Source organism: Panthera uncia (assembly GCF_023721935.1).
Source record: "Panthera uncia isolate 11264 chromosome B2 unlocalized genomic scaffold, Puncia_PCG_1.0 HiC_scaffold_25, whole genome shotgun sequence".
NCBI classification, from domain to species: Eukaryota; Metazoa; Chordata; class Mammalia; order Carnivora; family Felidae; genus Panthera; species Panthera uncia.
Window position 1 is genome coordinate 4,548,480 of NW_026057581.1, and position 16,238 is coordinate 4,564,717.

Sequence of the window (16,238 nt, forward strand, 5' to 3'; positions counted from 1 at the left end):
TACACAAAACTGAAGTGGTAACTTTTTTTTTCCAAGTCGCTGGGTGGTGTTACTGATGACCTTGGGGGTTATGTTACAGTCCATAGCACACAGTAAACTCAGGACAAAAACCATTTGCGTTTGCAATTTCAAGAATAGGAATCAAAGACATTTTGTAAGCTTTAACAGGTATCAGGTTGGCCTCGTTCCTTGCTTCATGGAAAAAAAAATATTTTTTAAAGTAGGCTTCACACCGACCGGGGGCTTGGACTCAACATCCCTGGGATCACGAGTCGCATGCTCCACCACCTGACCCAGCCAGGCGCCCCAAGAAGTACTAATTTCAAAATGCTTCACGTTTTCTCATCAATTGAAAATTTAGAATCTACTTGAAATCATGGCTTTGAATGTTTATCATGGCCAGGTCCTGTTTGAAGCTCTGGTCTCACAAGCCTGAGTGGAAAGAGGTGCAGAGGTTCAGTAACTTGCCCAAGCTCACGTGTGGAGCAGGGAAGATTTAAAACCAGGCCAGCTGTCTCTGTAGGATCCAGACTCTTCATTGTTGTACTATGTTGAATTATACTGGATGTATTCAGTAAGTCCGTTTTTAATTTTATTTTAGAGTAAATTTAGAAAAGGTGTAATACACAAAACTCCTGTATAACCTTTACCCGTGTCTTAGCCACATTTTTTTCCCACTTTTTCTAGATACATATATATATATATTTATGTGTCTTTTCTGAACGATCTGAGCATTTGGTACATATGTCATGGGTACATCTTTATTCCTTACTTCCTACTGCTTCAGCCTAGGTCCCAAGTACAGGGATATTCTTGTATAACCACAGTGAAGTAACCAAATCCAGGAAATGCAGTGTTGATACACCGTCACCTGTCCATATTCCAGTTTTAATTGTCCTAATATCCTCAAGTCTTTTTTAAACCGTTGCATGTAGCTGTCACATCTCTAGTCTCTAATCTGGAACAGTTCATTAGCCTTTGTTTAATAACCTTGACATTTTTGAAGAGTAGGCTAATTTTTTAAAAAAATATAAGGTGTTCCTCATTTTGCATTTGAATGCTGTTTCTTTTTCCAGAGTTAAATTTGGGATTATTGTGGCCAGCACCCAATCCAGAAGTGCACTGTCAAGTTGCTCTTTGTTAATGTTAATTTTGATTGATCAAGGCCTGTTTCTGCATTGTAAAGTTACTGTTTTCCCCCCTTGAAACCAAGAAGCAATCTGGAGAGCAACGTGGAAGTACCCTGCTTTTCATCAGGTGCTCTACTGAGGAGTTCTGATTTTTGCTGTAACCAGTCTTTCACTGGGATAGCCACAAATTGGTAATTTTCCATTATTTACTCCTCCCTCCACATATATCAGCATTTTATTGTAAGGAAGAGCCCTCCCAGCTCTGCCATGGATTATCTACCTACATGGTGTGGATTCAATTCCTCTTTCCCAAAACTGCATAGTTTGCATGCCTCTTACTATTTGAACTTGAACGCTTGCTTACTTTCAAGCACAAGAAATGTTCATGTCAATTTCCCTATCTCAGCCCCGTAGCCATGGAATCCACTATTTTCTCCAAGGAGCCCAGGGTGCTTTTAGAGGGAAATCTCGGAAATCAAGAACTGGGTGCCCTGTGTGCTTACTGCTCCGGGGAAGTCTGCTCTGTTGAGCACAGATGAAGCACGTATTCCTGAACAAGCAAAGAATACTCAGCCTTTAACTGCTGATAGTGTTTCCAAATTTATTTAAAGTTGCTTCCTTTCTTTTTGATGTTTAGTTAATGAAATGTTCAGAAGACCCCATGATGCAGAAATGAAATACTAAGAATGCCACGTTCAACAGAACTTGAGAAATGGACTAAGTGATTTGTGATTTAATCTTTCTGATCCCATTTTGTGATCTGCATGGTTTTATTCTAGGTACTAGAAAAGGAGTAATAGTATGTTTTTCTCCCCGCCCTTAGTACAAAATACGCCAGTCCTAGGATAAGTTCTTTTCCTTTTTTTTTTTTTTAAAGTTTATTTTGAGGGAGTCGGGGGAAGGGGGGGGGGGGGCGGGGGCAGAGAATCCCAAGCAGGCTCTGCACTATCAGCTTGAAGCCCAATGCAGGGCTCAAACTCACGAACCACGAGATCTTGACCTGAGCCGAAATCAAGAGTTGGACGCTCGACTGAGTCACCCAGGCACCTCAATAAATTCTCCATCAGAGAAAAACAGCACATCCATCGGACTATTTCCTATGTCACTAATGTGCTTTGCCTCAGACTTCGTTGAGGACTATTTTAGGCTATACAGCTCAATCTATTTTATTTTCCAATATGAGCTATGTTTCATTAATTTTGAAGTTCCATAATCTTGAAATTGGGTTTTAAAAAAATGTAGCAGTTATTTTAAAAGCTGAGAAGGACATAAATTCACAGATTAAGCATTTATATTTCCCTAAGTGCTTAAAATAGCTTAGTATTGGACTTTAGTTTAAAAGTAATCTCATTTCGGGACGCCTGGGTGGCTCAGTCAGTTGAGTGTCCGACTTCAGCTCAGGTCACGATCTCGCAGTCTGTGAGTTCAAGCCCCATGTCAGGATTTGTGCTGACAGCTCAGAGCCTGGAGCCTGCTTTGGATTCTGTGTCTCCCTCTCTCTCTGCCCCTCCCCGACTCATGCTCTGTCTCTGTCTCTCAAAAATGAATAAACATTAAAAAAAAAAAGTAATCTCATTTCAAAATGTCCTTGCTAGCTTCTTTGCTTTACCTAAGTTTTCAGAGACCCTTTCAGCTAAGAATGTTTTCACCCAATTACCATACATAGATTACAGACTGAAGAGGTTTAAGATGAAAAGCATCTCACTCACTATGTCATTTTCTCCAAAGAAAAGATTTCTTCACCACTTCTGGTTGTGCTAATTTATTTTGAAAGTTACATCTGTTCAAGTCAAATTTACACTTGGTGTTCGCTGTTGGATTTCTTTAGGCCGGTGGTGTTCTGGTTTCCCAGGTGTTTTGTGTGTCTGCCTTGTGCTACTAATTTTCCCGTGGCCTTCTTCATCACATCCACAGAGGTAAATGCAAGTGTTTTTCCTTCCTTCAGAACATGGGCTGTTATCACTATATCTTCTCCTATTTTAGCCGGTGCCATGTACCTTGAAGGGAAACAAATATAGTTAACAGCAAATAATTTTTTATTAAAATTCTGTATTTATTGGGCTGCCTGGGTGGCTCAGTCGGTTAAGCATCTGACTTCGGCTCAGGTCATGATCTTGTGGTCCGTGGGTTCGAGCCCCGCGTCGGGCTCTGCTGACAGCTCAGAGCCTGGAGCCTGTTTCAGATTCTGTGTCTCCCTCTTTCTCTGACCCTCCCCTGTTCATGCTCTCTCTGTCTCAAAAATAAATGTTAAAAAAAATTTTTTTTTTTAAAAAAAATTCTGTATTTATTTTTGAAAGAGCAAACATGAGCAGGGGAGGGGCAGAGAGGGGCGCAGAGGATCCGAGGTGGGCTCTGCTCTGACAGCAGAACTCACAAACTGAGATCGTGACCTGAGCTGAAGCTGGATACTCAACCAACTGAGCCACTCAGGCGCACCTTAACATTTTTTAAAACGGGAAGTTGTGTGCGTCCCTTAGATGTTGCTTATTTTCTTTCTACAAGAGTTTAAGAATGGTATCCGTAAGCTTTCTGTCCTGTCAGATTTGAATGGCTGGTCTTGACCAAGTTCATCTTCCCCATTTCATATCCCCACGAGTTTCTTTTCCCATAAATATGAGAAGCCCCCCCCCCCCCCTTCTTCAAGTTTCCTCTTTCATCTTTATTTGGGAACGTCCTGGGTGAAGTGTTCCTGGTGTCTGTCTACACAGTAGGTTCCCCCTCACCTGCAGTTTGACTTTCCATAGCTTGGGTGACCTGTGGTCCATAAAGCATTAGATGATCCTCCTGATCTGTCAGAAGGTCAACAGTGGCCTAACGCTGCGTCCCTGCCTACGTCTTTCCCTCACTGCGTCTGCTGCTCTGGGTGTCTCATCCTCTCCCATCCTCACTAGAATGGTGAGTACAGTACAAGAAGGTAGTTTGAGAGACCACATTCACATACTATATCACGCTTGTTCTATATTATCGTTATCCTTGTTAATCTTACTGTGCGTAGTTTGTAAGTAAATTTTATCACGCGTGTGTATGTATAGGGTTCGGTACCACCTGTGGATTCAGGCACCCACTGGGGTCTTGGAACATATCCCCATGGGTAAGAGGGGCCTACTCTATCTTCTATCAATATTTAGAATTCACTCAACTGCACTTGAGTAAATTCTGCACTTTACGGCACTTAAAACGATCTAATGTGAGAACTATAAGGAATTAATTAATGCGAACTCCTTAGAATACTGGTGATGAACCGTATATATTCATAAGTTGTTTTCTTTATGAAATATCGACAGTAAACCTTTGAGACTCTTTCTGCTCAGGTGGGTCAGTTTTTGAAGCTCCGGCAGTTCTTGATGGAAGCTGTCTGACTTCCTAAAGAATCTTTAGGCTGACGATAGCAGCAGTAGGATCTCACAAGATCCCGAGGTGCCAGGTTGGGGCATCCGTGCTCTGGGCAGAGGCACCCAAGGCCAAGTAGAATCATCAGCGGGTCCCACCCCCACTCACGGAGTAAGGTAAGGACCGCCCAGCCTGCTCGGCAGTACAACGAACGGAAACTGTTCTTTCCGTGGATCTTAATTTCAAGACCGTTTGCCCTTGTCCTGTGACCTGTGAATGGCACCCTCCATTTATTTCCACAGTAGACGCGGGCTGAATTTTCTGAAGTGAGCCTAATAAAAGATTTAGATTGTCTACAAATCTGATAACGTTATTTCCACTGCCCTCATGTTGTATAACATTGGCTTTCGGGTGCCCCCAGTAAAAATCATTCTTCTGTTGTGTAGGTGGAAAAAGCAGTCATACTGAAACAAAACCCCCACGCCCTGCATTCTAGTGACCGGACTGGCACCAGTACTGGTTAAAACTGGAACTAGATCTTTTACATTTGGAAACGCCTGACCCCTGCAGGCATTTTCACCAGAGTGACAGCCTGACATCTGGGGTGCTGCTTCCTGACCACACAGTTTATACCCATGGAGCCTGGTGGCAGCTGCAGGGAGAGATACAGGATTGCAAAACTGGCCATTTTGTGTTCACTCTGGTACAAGGAAATGGCGATGGATACTTTATAAAGGTTTATCCAACTCTGACTTTTATTCAGGCTTTTCTCTATACGCACTCAATACAACCCTCCTAAGACCTTTGTACAGGTGGCACTTTTCAGGACTTTGTGCAATGGTTACAAGCCGGGAGTTTTTTCCCCATAACCTAACAGAAGCCAAATGTTTGCTTCTTTGAATGTTTAGGTCATTACCCCTTTCCTCCGGATACATACATACTGCATTTGGAAATCAGTTGCTCCAATTCTAGATTCTAAGGCTCTGGGATATTCTGGGCACAGCTATACTTGCCCTTAAGCATGATGAGCTCGGGGCACCTCCAGTTTTATTCATGTTACAATTGTACGTAGTCTCATTGTTTGAAATGAGTTTTCACATTATAAAAAGGTATTTGTAGTACAGTTTGGATACATACGTTATGTTCATATCGACACTGACTCCTGGTGCTCCCCTTTCTGTGGACACCAGAGCCAATGTTGATATGTTATCCACTAAGGTGGCTATCATGCCACCATGCAGAGTGCCGTACTTATTGGCATGGTCGTCTTCTACTCTCATTTCACAAATCAGTTTCCCAGGGGTAGCAGAGACCAGAGTCACCTAAACGTAAAAGAAAAAAAGAATTTTGAACATGCTTTGGTATTAGGAAAGCCCAAACAGCCCATCAAGAATTATCGTCCGATTAAACTGACTCACCCCAGGGCCTCGTGACTGGCTCAGTTGGTGGAGCGTGTGACTCTTGATCTCGGGGTTGTAAGTTTGAGCCCCACATTGGGTGTAGAGATTACTTAAAATCTTAAACTAAGTCACCCCAAAACAGTTGGGCAGAAATTCAAATAAGTTGCCAATCTCTCTCTGATAGAAATTACCCCAAATATAAATTGTTTTAATCTTTTTTAACGTTTACTTATTTTTGAGAGAGAGACAGAGCATGAGCAGGGGAGAGGCAGAGAAAGAGAGGGAGACACAGACAGAATCTGAAGCAGGCTCCAGGCTCTGAGCTGTCAGCACAAAGCCCGACGTGGGGCTCGAATCCACAAAACATAAGATGACCTGAGCTGGAATCAGAGATGTTTAACCGACTGAGCCACCCAGGTGCCCCTCATATATAAATTATTTTTGAAGAAAAAGGAATATTTAGGGGAAAGACAGTAGTTTTTGTTAATCTTCACTGCAGAAATCAAATATTCTAAGCTTTCCAGCCTTATGTATTACAACCTGACATCTCAATGTCTCCATAGAATTTTAGACCAAGAAAGCTCGCTGGTCCCTGTGATCTGTTAACCCACGATAGGTTTCATTTGGATGTTCCCTAGTTTTTGCAGAGAGTAACTTTTATAATGACTTTGTAATGAATAGTTTAAAATAATTTGAATAGACTGGAAGAAATTCAGTAATTCACTGAGTGTCTAGAATTCGCAAACTTATACCATAAACCCATTTTACTATACAAAGTTTCACAGAATCCAGAAGTTAAACTGCTACTTTTAAGATCCTGCCCCATTTATGGTATTATAAAGAAAAATAAGTACATAAAAGATAAAAAGGGAAATAATGAATTACAATTTTTATATCAAAATCTTTCAAAAGGAAAGTTTTGGGGACCCTGGGGTGGCTCAGTTGGTTGAGCATCTGGCTTCAGCCCAGGTCATGATCTCATGGTTTGTGAGTTAAGCCCCATATGGGGCTCTCTACTGTCAGCACAGAGCCTGCTTTGGATCCTCTCTCCCCCTCTCTCTGCCCACTGCACCCCCCCCCTCCACTCGCATGCACGCTGTCAAAAAATTTAAAAAAAAAAAAAAGCTTTTGGAAAAATAGAAATATGTTTTTTATATCCTAGTTAAATTACTAGGAAAAACGTCATAGTATAAGACTGAGAAATTGGAACTGAGCTGTGAATGGGATGTGCTACATTTAGCAATGGTCATTTTTGCTGTTGCTAGAGGTGTTCAGGCAGAATACAGATGAGTATTTGGTGTATCTGTTGTATTTGGGGGTGTGGCGTGTCTCGAGCATTAAATGATTAGGTTCTAGATAACCGCTATCTCAACTGAGCATTTTCCTATGCTAGGCTCTGTGCCAAACACTTAAATACTATGTAATAAGGAAGGGGTAGTTTCCACTGCCCCTTTAAGTAGGCAACTGAAGTTCATGGTGGTTTGTTGTTGGGGTCACCCGTGATGGGACAGACCTGAAATTTAGATCTAGGTCTGTCAATCTTCAAGTCTCCCTAGACACTATAATGTCTCTGGATTTGCAGTGGCCTTTAACAGCTCCCACCAGGAAGACGCTTTGGAGTTTCACAAACCACAACTTTAGTGATTTTGCTGTTCTTTTTCCCCTGGAGAACTAGGCCCTGAGGTAAAACAAACACAGCCACACAATATAAACCATCCTAAACAATATCATGTCATATTTTGCATAACAGGTAAGTCAATGGCAAATCATGTTAGACAGGATCAAGTCTATCCACACGAAAAATGATGTAGCCACAAGATGTCCTCGTAAACTACACATCGAACAGGACCAACGTGTAAACTGCCCTCATTCGGGCATTTACACGAGTATGTTAAGCACTGACAACGTAAAGACAAATGAAATCAAATCCCTCCTCGTAAGGGGTTCGCAACCTAAAGGAAGAGACCGTACGCAGACCACTGCAGTGGGAGGGTTCCTGGAAAAGAGAGTACAGGTTGCTTGAAGGGCATCTAACTTTTATGGAGTATGTTTTTAGAGAACAGACATTAGGAAAGGCCTCCTGAGGGACAGGGAGGAGTGAGCCAAGTGAAGATGGGGAACAAGCCAGACAGTTCAGGGGAAGAGAACTGAAGGCAGTTGGGTGCCATGTGAAGGCGTCGCGTGTTGAGTAGAGATCAGTTAGTGATTATCTGACTTCGGCGGGGGTGACAGGAGGCCATGCAAATGTCAGCTTGACTTTCTACTGCAGAATACAGTTTTTGACTGTTTTTCTTTCCCCCAACTTGAAAGGCCAAAGGACACACTGGTACACACGAGTGGTTTAAAATATACATTGGAGTAGAGAGAATTTTGTTCCCATCAGCCTGATCCTGCAAAAGAAATGCTTTTATGTGTCGCCCTCTGTCGTCTCCCTGGGTAAAATAAAGGAATTAAGCCACTGGAAGCTAACAGAGGGTTGTCCGAGCCAGCTCCCAAAGCTAATCAATAGTCTTGTTGGGGAAGAGGCCCACGGAGAGCTAACCTCTCTCTGATGAGGAAGGGGGGTATGAGGAGAAGCCTGTTAAAAAGGAGAGCATATATGATCTTGGTCTCAGTCAAGATACGGGTTATAGGGGACACGCTTGTTTATTCGGTTATTAACTACGGCTAACTTTGGGTTAGACCAAAGTTAGACCACACTCCGCGATGCTGCACACATTGTTTCCACCCGCCCAGATCTCTGAAGTGGGTCCTGTTGTTTTCATCGGACTCCCACATCTCAGGTTTAACTCCTCTGCAGAATCACCTCCCTTCACGGCTCACCTGGACTGCTGCGGGCAACTGGGTCCTGATGCGTCGGGTGTCACGCAGGATAGCTGCCACGCCTGTTACGATGCAGTGAGGCCAAAACCAACAATGCTGAGAAGCACCCAGATATATTCCATTCTCCGGGCCACCGCGGTACGATGGCAAGAACCTTTACGGCTCAGCCCAGTCCAACACGTGGGCTCCTCGGTTTATAGGAAAAATTACGTACGTGTGCACACATACGATCACCCGTCCCTTTTCTGCACGGCCTGCAGCGGACTGCCTCTCCTCGGTTCCTCACGCGTTCACACGAGTTCCCATGGCTCCTGCCGCCACGGCACCCTCCTTCCTCACCCCGAACACCCAGGCTCCGATTCCATCGCCGATAACCGTCTCCCCCGTTCCTCCCTTACCTTTTCAGGAAAGGCAGTGAGAAGGAATGCCTGATAATCAGCACGAAGGAGATGGCCCCCAACAGGAAACTCCGTGCGAACCCCAGAGCTCTCCTTAGGCCTTGACGTTTCCGGTCATCCTGGTCCTGGTCCTGGTCCTGGTCCACAGTCATCATTGTGACTGCTGGTGATCGCTGTGCCGCTCACCACCCTGCCTCTGCTAATGAATGAAGACGTGTGTGTCTCTGGCTCAGTGAGGGTGTCTGCCACGGGCCTAAAGGAGCGTGGCACGTGGCCTGAGAAAATCTGTGTGTGTAACCACGCGAGTCAGCCACGGAAGGACGCTGAATACGAAAGACCGGGTTTAACACACAAAAGCACCCGAGAACCGAGGAGGTCAGTGAATGAGAAGTTTATGTATTTGTGAAAGAGGTTGTTTTCAAGCAAGTTGTCCTGATGACAGACATTGCTGATTTCGTATGTGACGCAGTGCAGATACCAGAAGGAAGTGTCTGAGGACAACGTATAAATGTACCTTCATAAAAGCAGGAAAGGAGGGAAGAGTAAGAAGGCGGGAGGCACAGCGGCAAACAGGCCAGTTACAGTAAGGGCCCCTAAGAGGGCACATGCTACAGAAGTACTGTGGCTCAACCGTGTGCTGTAGCCGCCCAGCACTTGGGTTTTATAATGTGTGTTTTAGCAGTTTAATCGCACGGGTGGCTTTAGATCAATAGGCAAGAGCATCAGCTCTGGAGCCAGGCCGAGGCAAGATCCTTAACTGTGGTCGAGAGCAGGATAACATTCAAATTAAGCAATTGGAACACGGCCCGGCATATCATGGGGGATCAAGACATTTCAGTTCTCATCCTTGGTAAAGTTGGGACCCGAACACAACTGTGAAACCCCAAATCGGTTTGTATAGTTTCACATGGATTTTTCTTAAAATCGCCCGATTGGAACTTAGAATTCTCCAATTACTAAACTCATTCACTGAATGACCCCATGACTAAATTCAGTGGATATTTTTCAGGCCTTTGTTTACCTGACCTCTCAGCATGTCGAGACATCCAAACCTTTTCCTGGCCTTTCCTGAACTCCCACGTCCACCTTCTCCTGGGTTTCCTCCTCCTCTGTGGAGTGACACAGTCCCTTTGCTGGCTCTTACTCTGCACCGCCCACCCGAGTCTTAGGGTCATCTAATCATCCGGCCTCATGAGACCACCAAAGGCCACACTGGCTTTCAGGTTCCCTCAGAAGGTTAGAGGACAGGTTCTCTAAAGTTAGGCACTATAATAGAGTTAATGGCATGGGCTTTGGGGCAGACACGTGGGTTAAGATCCCAATTACTAGCCGTAAGGGCTTAGAAAAGGTAAGCTTCGACTTTCTCATGTATAAAACGGGGATGACAGTCACAGCACTGCCAGGAGGATGAACTCTTGACTTGAGCCCATGATTTCACTAATTGTATCTTGACTCCTTAAATTCTATCTCTGAGCCATCTAAATTGCCACGTTCCTCCCCTTTATTAGATTTTTAACTGCAACGATCATTTCATATGAATAAACGGTGTAGAGATGCATTTTCCTACCTCCCACCCCTTCAGTGCCATGTATCATGCAATATCATTCTCTAGACTTTTTCAAACATATATGCACATAGAAGGCTTTTTTCCTTTCTTTGTATAAAATTACAAAGGCGGGATCACATGATACACATTACTTTGCAACTTTCATTTTTCTCTTCCTGGTAGAATTAGTCATGCTTGTAGCTCATATCACAGAAATCTTCTTTATTTGCTCTGTGGGATTCCCTAGTATTTGACTATATTAGATTTATTAAAGTATCGCTTGATATATGTTCTTTGAATATTTTTTACCATTACAAACAAAGATGCTTTTATTTGCGGAAGACAGATTACCAGAATTAGGTAGCTGGGTAAAAGGTTATGTAAATTTTTAACCAATCTGCCAGATTACTTTTCAAAACCACTGAGTAAGAGTGCCTCATTCCCTAATTCATCCTCAGGAATGCATATTATTACTCATAATTGCTCTTTTTACAATATGATGGGCAAAATAACACAGTGTCTCATGGTTTAAGTTTGCCATTAGCCAGTTATGGGTGCTGCTGAACAGTCTTTCATGCTTACTGGCTGACTACTTTTCTTAATTCTTTTCCAGATAGTTGTAGTTTGACTTATTTATTTATTCTTTTTTTTTTTTTTAATTTTTTTAAAGGTTTTTTATTTATTTTTGAGACAGAGAGAGACAGAGCATGAACGGGGGAGGGGCAGAGAGAGAGGGAGACACAGAATCGGAAGCAGGCTCCAGGCTCTGAGCTGTCAGCCCAGAGCCCGACGCGGGGCTCAAACTCACGGACTGCGAGATCGTGACCTGAGCTGAAGTCGGACGCTCAACTGACTGAGCCACCCAGGCGCCCCTTATTCTTTTTTTTAATTTGCATCCAAGTGAGTTACCATATAGTGCAACAATGACTTCAGGAGTAGATTCCTTAATGCACTTTTTTTTTTTAAAGGAGGTTCTACACCCAGCCAGGAACCCAACACCAGGTTTGAACCCATGACACCGAGATCAAGAGTCAGATGCTTAACCAACTGAGCTAGCCACTCAGGTGCCCTGGATTTCGACATTTATTGTATCTCTTGCCATAAAGAGTTTAAATTAGTGAAATGCACAGTGCCAGACACATAGTAAATGCTATTATTGTAAATAAATATAACAATTTCTAATTTTATAAAGTCATACGCATCATTTAATGACATGCTCCTATGATAAGAAGTCATTTTTTAAAATGTGCCTTCTTTACATAGAGCTATAAGGGATTTCTTTCACCAGTTCCCCTATGGTTAGACATTTAGGTCGATGGTGGTTAATGGTTGCACAACAATGTGAATGCAATTAATACTGAATTGTACACTTTAAAGTGGCTAAGATGACAAATTTTATGTCATGTATATTTTGCTGCAATTTTTTTTTAAAAAGGGGAGGATATGGGGCACCTGGGTGGCTCAGTCGGTTGAGCATCCGACTTCAGCTGGGGTCATGATCTCGTGGTTGGTGAGTTCAAGCCCCCACCAGGCTCATCCCTGTCAAGCATAGAGCCCACTTCAGATCCTTGGTCCTCCTCACTCTCTGCCCCTCCCCTGCTTGTGCTCTCTTGTCAAAAATAAACATTAAAATAAATACACTGAAAAAAGTGGGGGGATCCACCATCAATGTTTCCTGAACTTTTTCATTCATGGGACTCTTTTTTCTCAGGGACGGTTGATGGGACTGGTACTTCCCTAGATCCCACTTTTCTCCTCTCCTGGATGATAAACTCCTAGAAGGCAAGGAACTGTGGTTGGTAGTTCTTCATCATCTCACAGTACTCGGTTTGTCGAATGATTTTAAAGTGATCTTATAGCAAGAACAGGACTTTCAGTGTTGGTTCTTCTCTATCGGTATTTTACAAAAGATGGGTTTTGTGGGTATCTATAAACATCAATAAACCAGAGGTGGTTTTTTTTTGTTTTTAGAACAGGCTAAAATAAAGAAGCTCCAATGTAAGATCTCATGCACAAGGTTGACATCTGTACCAGGACTGATAGGAAGGTGCCTTCTTCAATAGGTCATTTTGGGAAGAACAGAAAGTCACCATCCTTTAGCAGATTCTATATGCTGGGGTACAATATCTGTCCAAAAACCAAAACTCCCCTTGGCATATTATCAGCCAAATTTTCAAGTGTTCTTCTATTTAATTCATTGGCTTTTAAAAAAATCATTAAAAGAATCAAAGGTTAGGACAGAATTTTCTTACCATATAATCAAGAAAAAAAAAAAACGCAACTCTCTTTGGATGAGGTGTTTCTCTTTCTTGGGGTAGTTAGCTAATCTGGTAGAACCCAGGGCTTCTGTTTTTCATGCTTATTTATAAATGATTCCTATGGAACACGTGTGGGGCCACTGTGGGAACGGGGCAAGGGGCAGACGGAGAGCACTGATACTGCACCACCGCTTCTCACGCTTGTTAATATTAAGAAACATCATCCCTCTTCATCTTTGCAAAAGCAGTGAAGTAAGCACACAGGCGTGTCTGAAAGATCATATGCATCCTTACTCCAATTTAGTTTTAACAAGGCGTTTGCATTAAATGCTTAAGAATGAGCATCCTTGCCTTGAAAAATCTCTGGTGTCATATTTAACCAAAGGGACAACTATTTGACATAAAATACTTTTGTCAGCCAAGGTCCAGGGACGCAACAGAAAACACACTGGTTATTTTAACAAAGAGAATATAAATAATTGTTAGTAGAGACTTAGAGACCACATTCTGTCTTATACCAAGACATGTGGAAGTCTGATCTGAACAACCGGTTCAAAATTCAGTGCAAACTTGGAACGAGAGAGTAGCAATTTATCTAGTTTTAACCCAGCACAAAGTGAGTGATTAAAAAGGTTTTTCGACATCAGCACTATTGACATTTGGACTGGGGGATTTTTTTTTTTTTAATGTTAATTATTTGAGAGAGAGAGAGAGAGAGAGAGAGAGAGAGAGACGGAGCATGAGCAGGGGAAGGGCAGAGAGAGAGGGAGACCCAGAACCCGAAGCAGGCTCCAGGCTCTGAGCTGTCAGCACAGAGCCCAACACGGGGCTCCAACTCACAAACCGTGAGAAGCCTGACGCTTAACCTACTGAGCCACCCAGGCGCCCCCTGCATAAATATATATGTTAGCCCTAGCAACTCTGCCCACACAAAACAACCACAAATCCTATTTTAGATCAAATTAATACAGAGCACCTACAATGGTATTGACCTGTGCAGTTAGTATGACAGTCACTATCCACAACTCCATATTGAGCACTTGAGACATCGTCAGTATGAATTGAGATGTGCTCTGAGTGTAAAATTCACACCGGACTTCAAAGATGAAGTCCCCCCAAAATAATACTCTTTTGTATTGATAACATACTAAAACACTATCTTGGATATAATGAGTTGCTTAAAATATATTACTAAAATTAATTTTATTTCTTTCTTTTTGTTTTATAATTTTATACATATAAAATGATGCATGTGGCTTGCACTTGTATCTTGCACTGTATCTCTGTTGGACAGTGCTGGGTCTAGAATAATTGGTATCACTACCCAACTTTAAACTGCAACATCTGAGAAACTCTATACATCTGGTTGAACAGGCATATCTTCTTGGAAGGCAAGTTACCACCAGTGCCGACTCAGGCAGGCACACACGAAGTTTAAGAGAATTTGAATCAGACACTCAAAGGCAAATCCAACCCATGACAAGATTATCATGAGAGGACACACATCCAAAAGGTTAACAATGAAAATGGCTCCAGAATTTTTAAGGAATTCAAACTTCCCCCCCGAGTCCGATACTTCTTTCTTTGCATAAGAGATCTCTCAAAGGGTTAATTATAAAGTAGTGTATTGTGTTTGTTATTTTATCGTGTTTGCTATTTGCAAACATTAAATACTTTTGCCTAATTATTCTTTCCTATGTTTTTCACAAAAGCCCTTACAGATAATTAGGGAAAGTTATTTACATGTTGAAAATACAGCCCAGGTGTTGTTTCCAGGAGGAAGACCTTGGTCTAATGCACCACATTCTTCCAATGAATGCAGTTGGTGTGTTTAAACTCCACTTTTAAGTGAACTATTTCCAAATGTCCCCAAACTCTTTCCTAATCAGAAGGAAAACAGGCATGCATGCTTTAAAATATTCAGAAAAAAACCTAAAAGTTCTTAGGTTGTTAAGTGTCTTGCAAATCTGATATAACCAAGGGCTTCTGTTATTCATGCTTATTTATAAATGACTCCTATGGAACAGGATTTCTACACAGACCGCAAGAACTAGGAATCTGGGCTAGTCTGTTCATGTGGCAAAGGGGACAGGGGCTAGCCTGCCTAACTCTGTAGGGCCACTCCACCAGAACTTGTCCTTCCTCCCTGACTGCAAGTTTTTACTATCAAACGCTCTAGGCTGCAAGTGCATGGTAACTATAGATTACTTTCCCCCCCAGAGCACTACAGGCATTTGTTTGTTCAAGGGTTGAACTTTAAAGTCCTTTCTAGCTCTGACACCGAGCAACTGTGTCTCCAGAACAAGTGATAATCATTCAAACAGTCCCCGACTTACGATGGTTTGACTTAGGATTTTTCAATTTTACGATGGCGTGAAAGCGATACACACTCAATAGAGACGACTTCGAATTTTGAGTTTCGATCTTTTCCCAGGCTAGCTACATGCATGCAGGACCATGCTCTCCTGACGCTAGGCAGTGGCAGGAAGCTCCCAGTCAGGCCCTCCATCAGGACGGTAAGCAACTATACTTAAAATTACTCTGTACCCATACAACCATTCCGTTTTTCACTTTCAGTACAGAGCTCAATAAACTACATAAGATATTCAACACTTCTCACGAAACAGGCTGTGTGTTAGACGGTTTTGCCCAACTGCAGGCTAAGAAGTGATCTGAGCAAATTTAAAATAGGCTAGGCTAAGTAAGCTATGTAGGCTAGGTATACTGAATGCACTTTGGACATGCCATATTTTCAATTTACAATGGGTTTATCTGGACGTAGCCCAATCGGAAATCAATGAAGACCTGTATTTATGTACATTTAGATGAAATAAACTATGCACTTGACCCAGCACATAATGGCTCTCCATAACAGTAGTAATCACCATTGCTGAATTTACCGGGGCGTCCAACAGAACCTAGCGAGAGCTACTAATTTTCAGCGCAACCCGCCCCAAGCATCGTACTTCCGTTAGAAGCCGAGGCTTTGACTCCAATACCTTTTCCAAAACTCTATCAAAATCGCGACCACTGCCCATCGTCTTCAACAGCTCCAGCAGGTGCTGTGTCAAGCGGTTCATCGTGGACCGTTCCTGCTTCTGGGCACCGCACACGAATGAGCCTTGCAAGAGCCGGGAGCCCCGATGTGTTCGCAAAACACCAAGGGCGAGCAGGGCGAAGAAATCTCCGTCTTCCCCGCCCACTGTGCGCTCCGGGTCCGGCGTCGCGGGCTCCGGCTGCCAAGCCGTCAGAGACTCGCGCTCTGAGGTTCCGACCCTGCTTGTGACCGTGCGCGCAAGCGCTGTTATATCCGCTCCCGCCCCTGCCGCCGCCCGCTCTCCCCCCGCGTGGCC

The 16,238-nt window shown here is 43.1% G+C and overlaps 1 protein-coding gene across 2 annotated transcripts; it reads right to left on the reverse strand.

Moving 5' to 3' along the window:
* Positions 1-2,876: 2,876 nt before the first annotated feature.
* ACOT13 (acyl-CoA thioesterase 13) lies at positions 2,877-16,214 on the reverse strand. 2 transcript variants are annotated; one of them, XM_049654806.1, is made up of 3 exons: positions 15,885-16,214; positions 5,598-5,782; positions 2,877-3,127 (listed from the first exon to the last, which is right to left on the reverse strand). In XM_049654806.1, exons 1-3 carry the CDS (start codon positions 15,963-15,965, stop codon positions 2,926-2,928), a joined length of 468 nt encoding a protein of 155 aa, XP_049510763.1. In that variant the 5' UTR covers positions 15,966-16,214; the 3' UTR covers positions 2,877-2,925. The 2 variants fall into 2 exon arrangements, with proteins under 2 accessions (XP_049510763.1, XP_049510764.1); XM_049654807.1 differs by lacking the exon at positions 15,885-16,214 and adding an exon at positions 12,267-12,308.
* Positions 16,215-16,238: the final 24 nt, after the last annotated feature.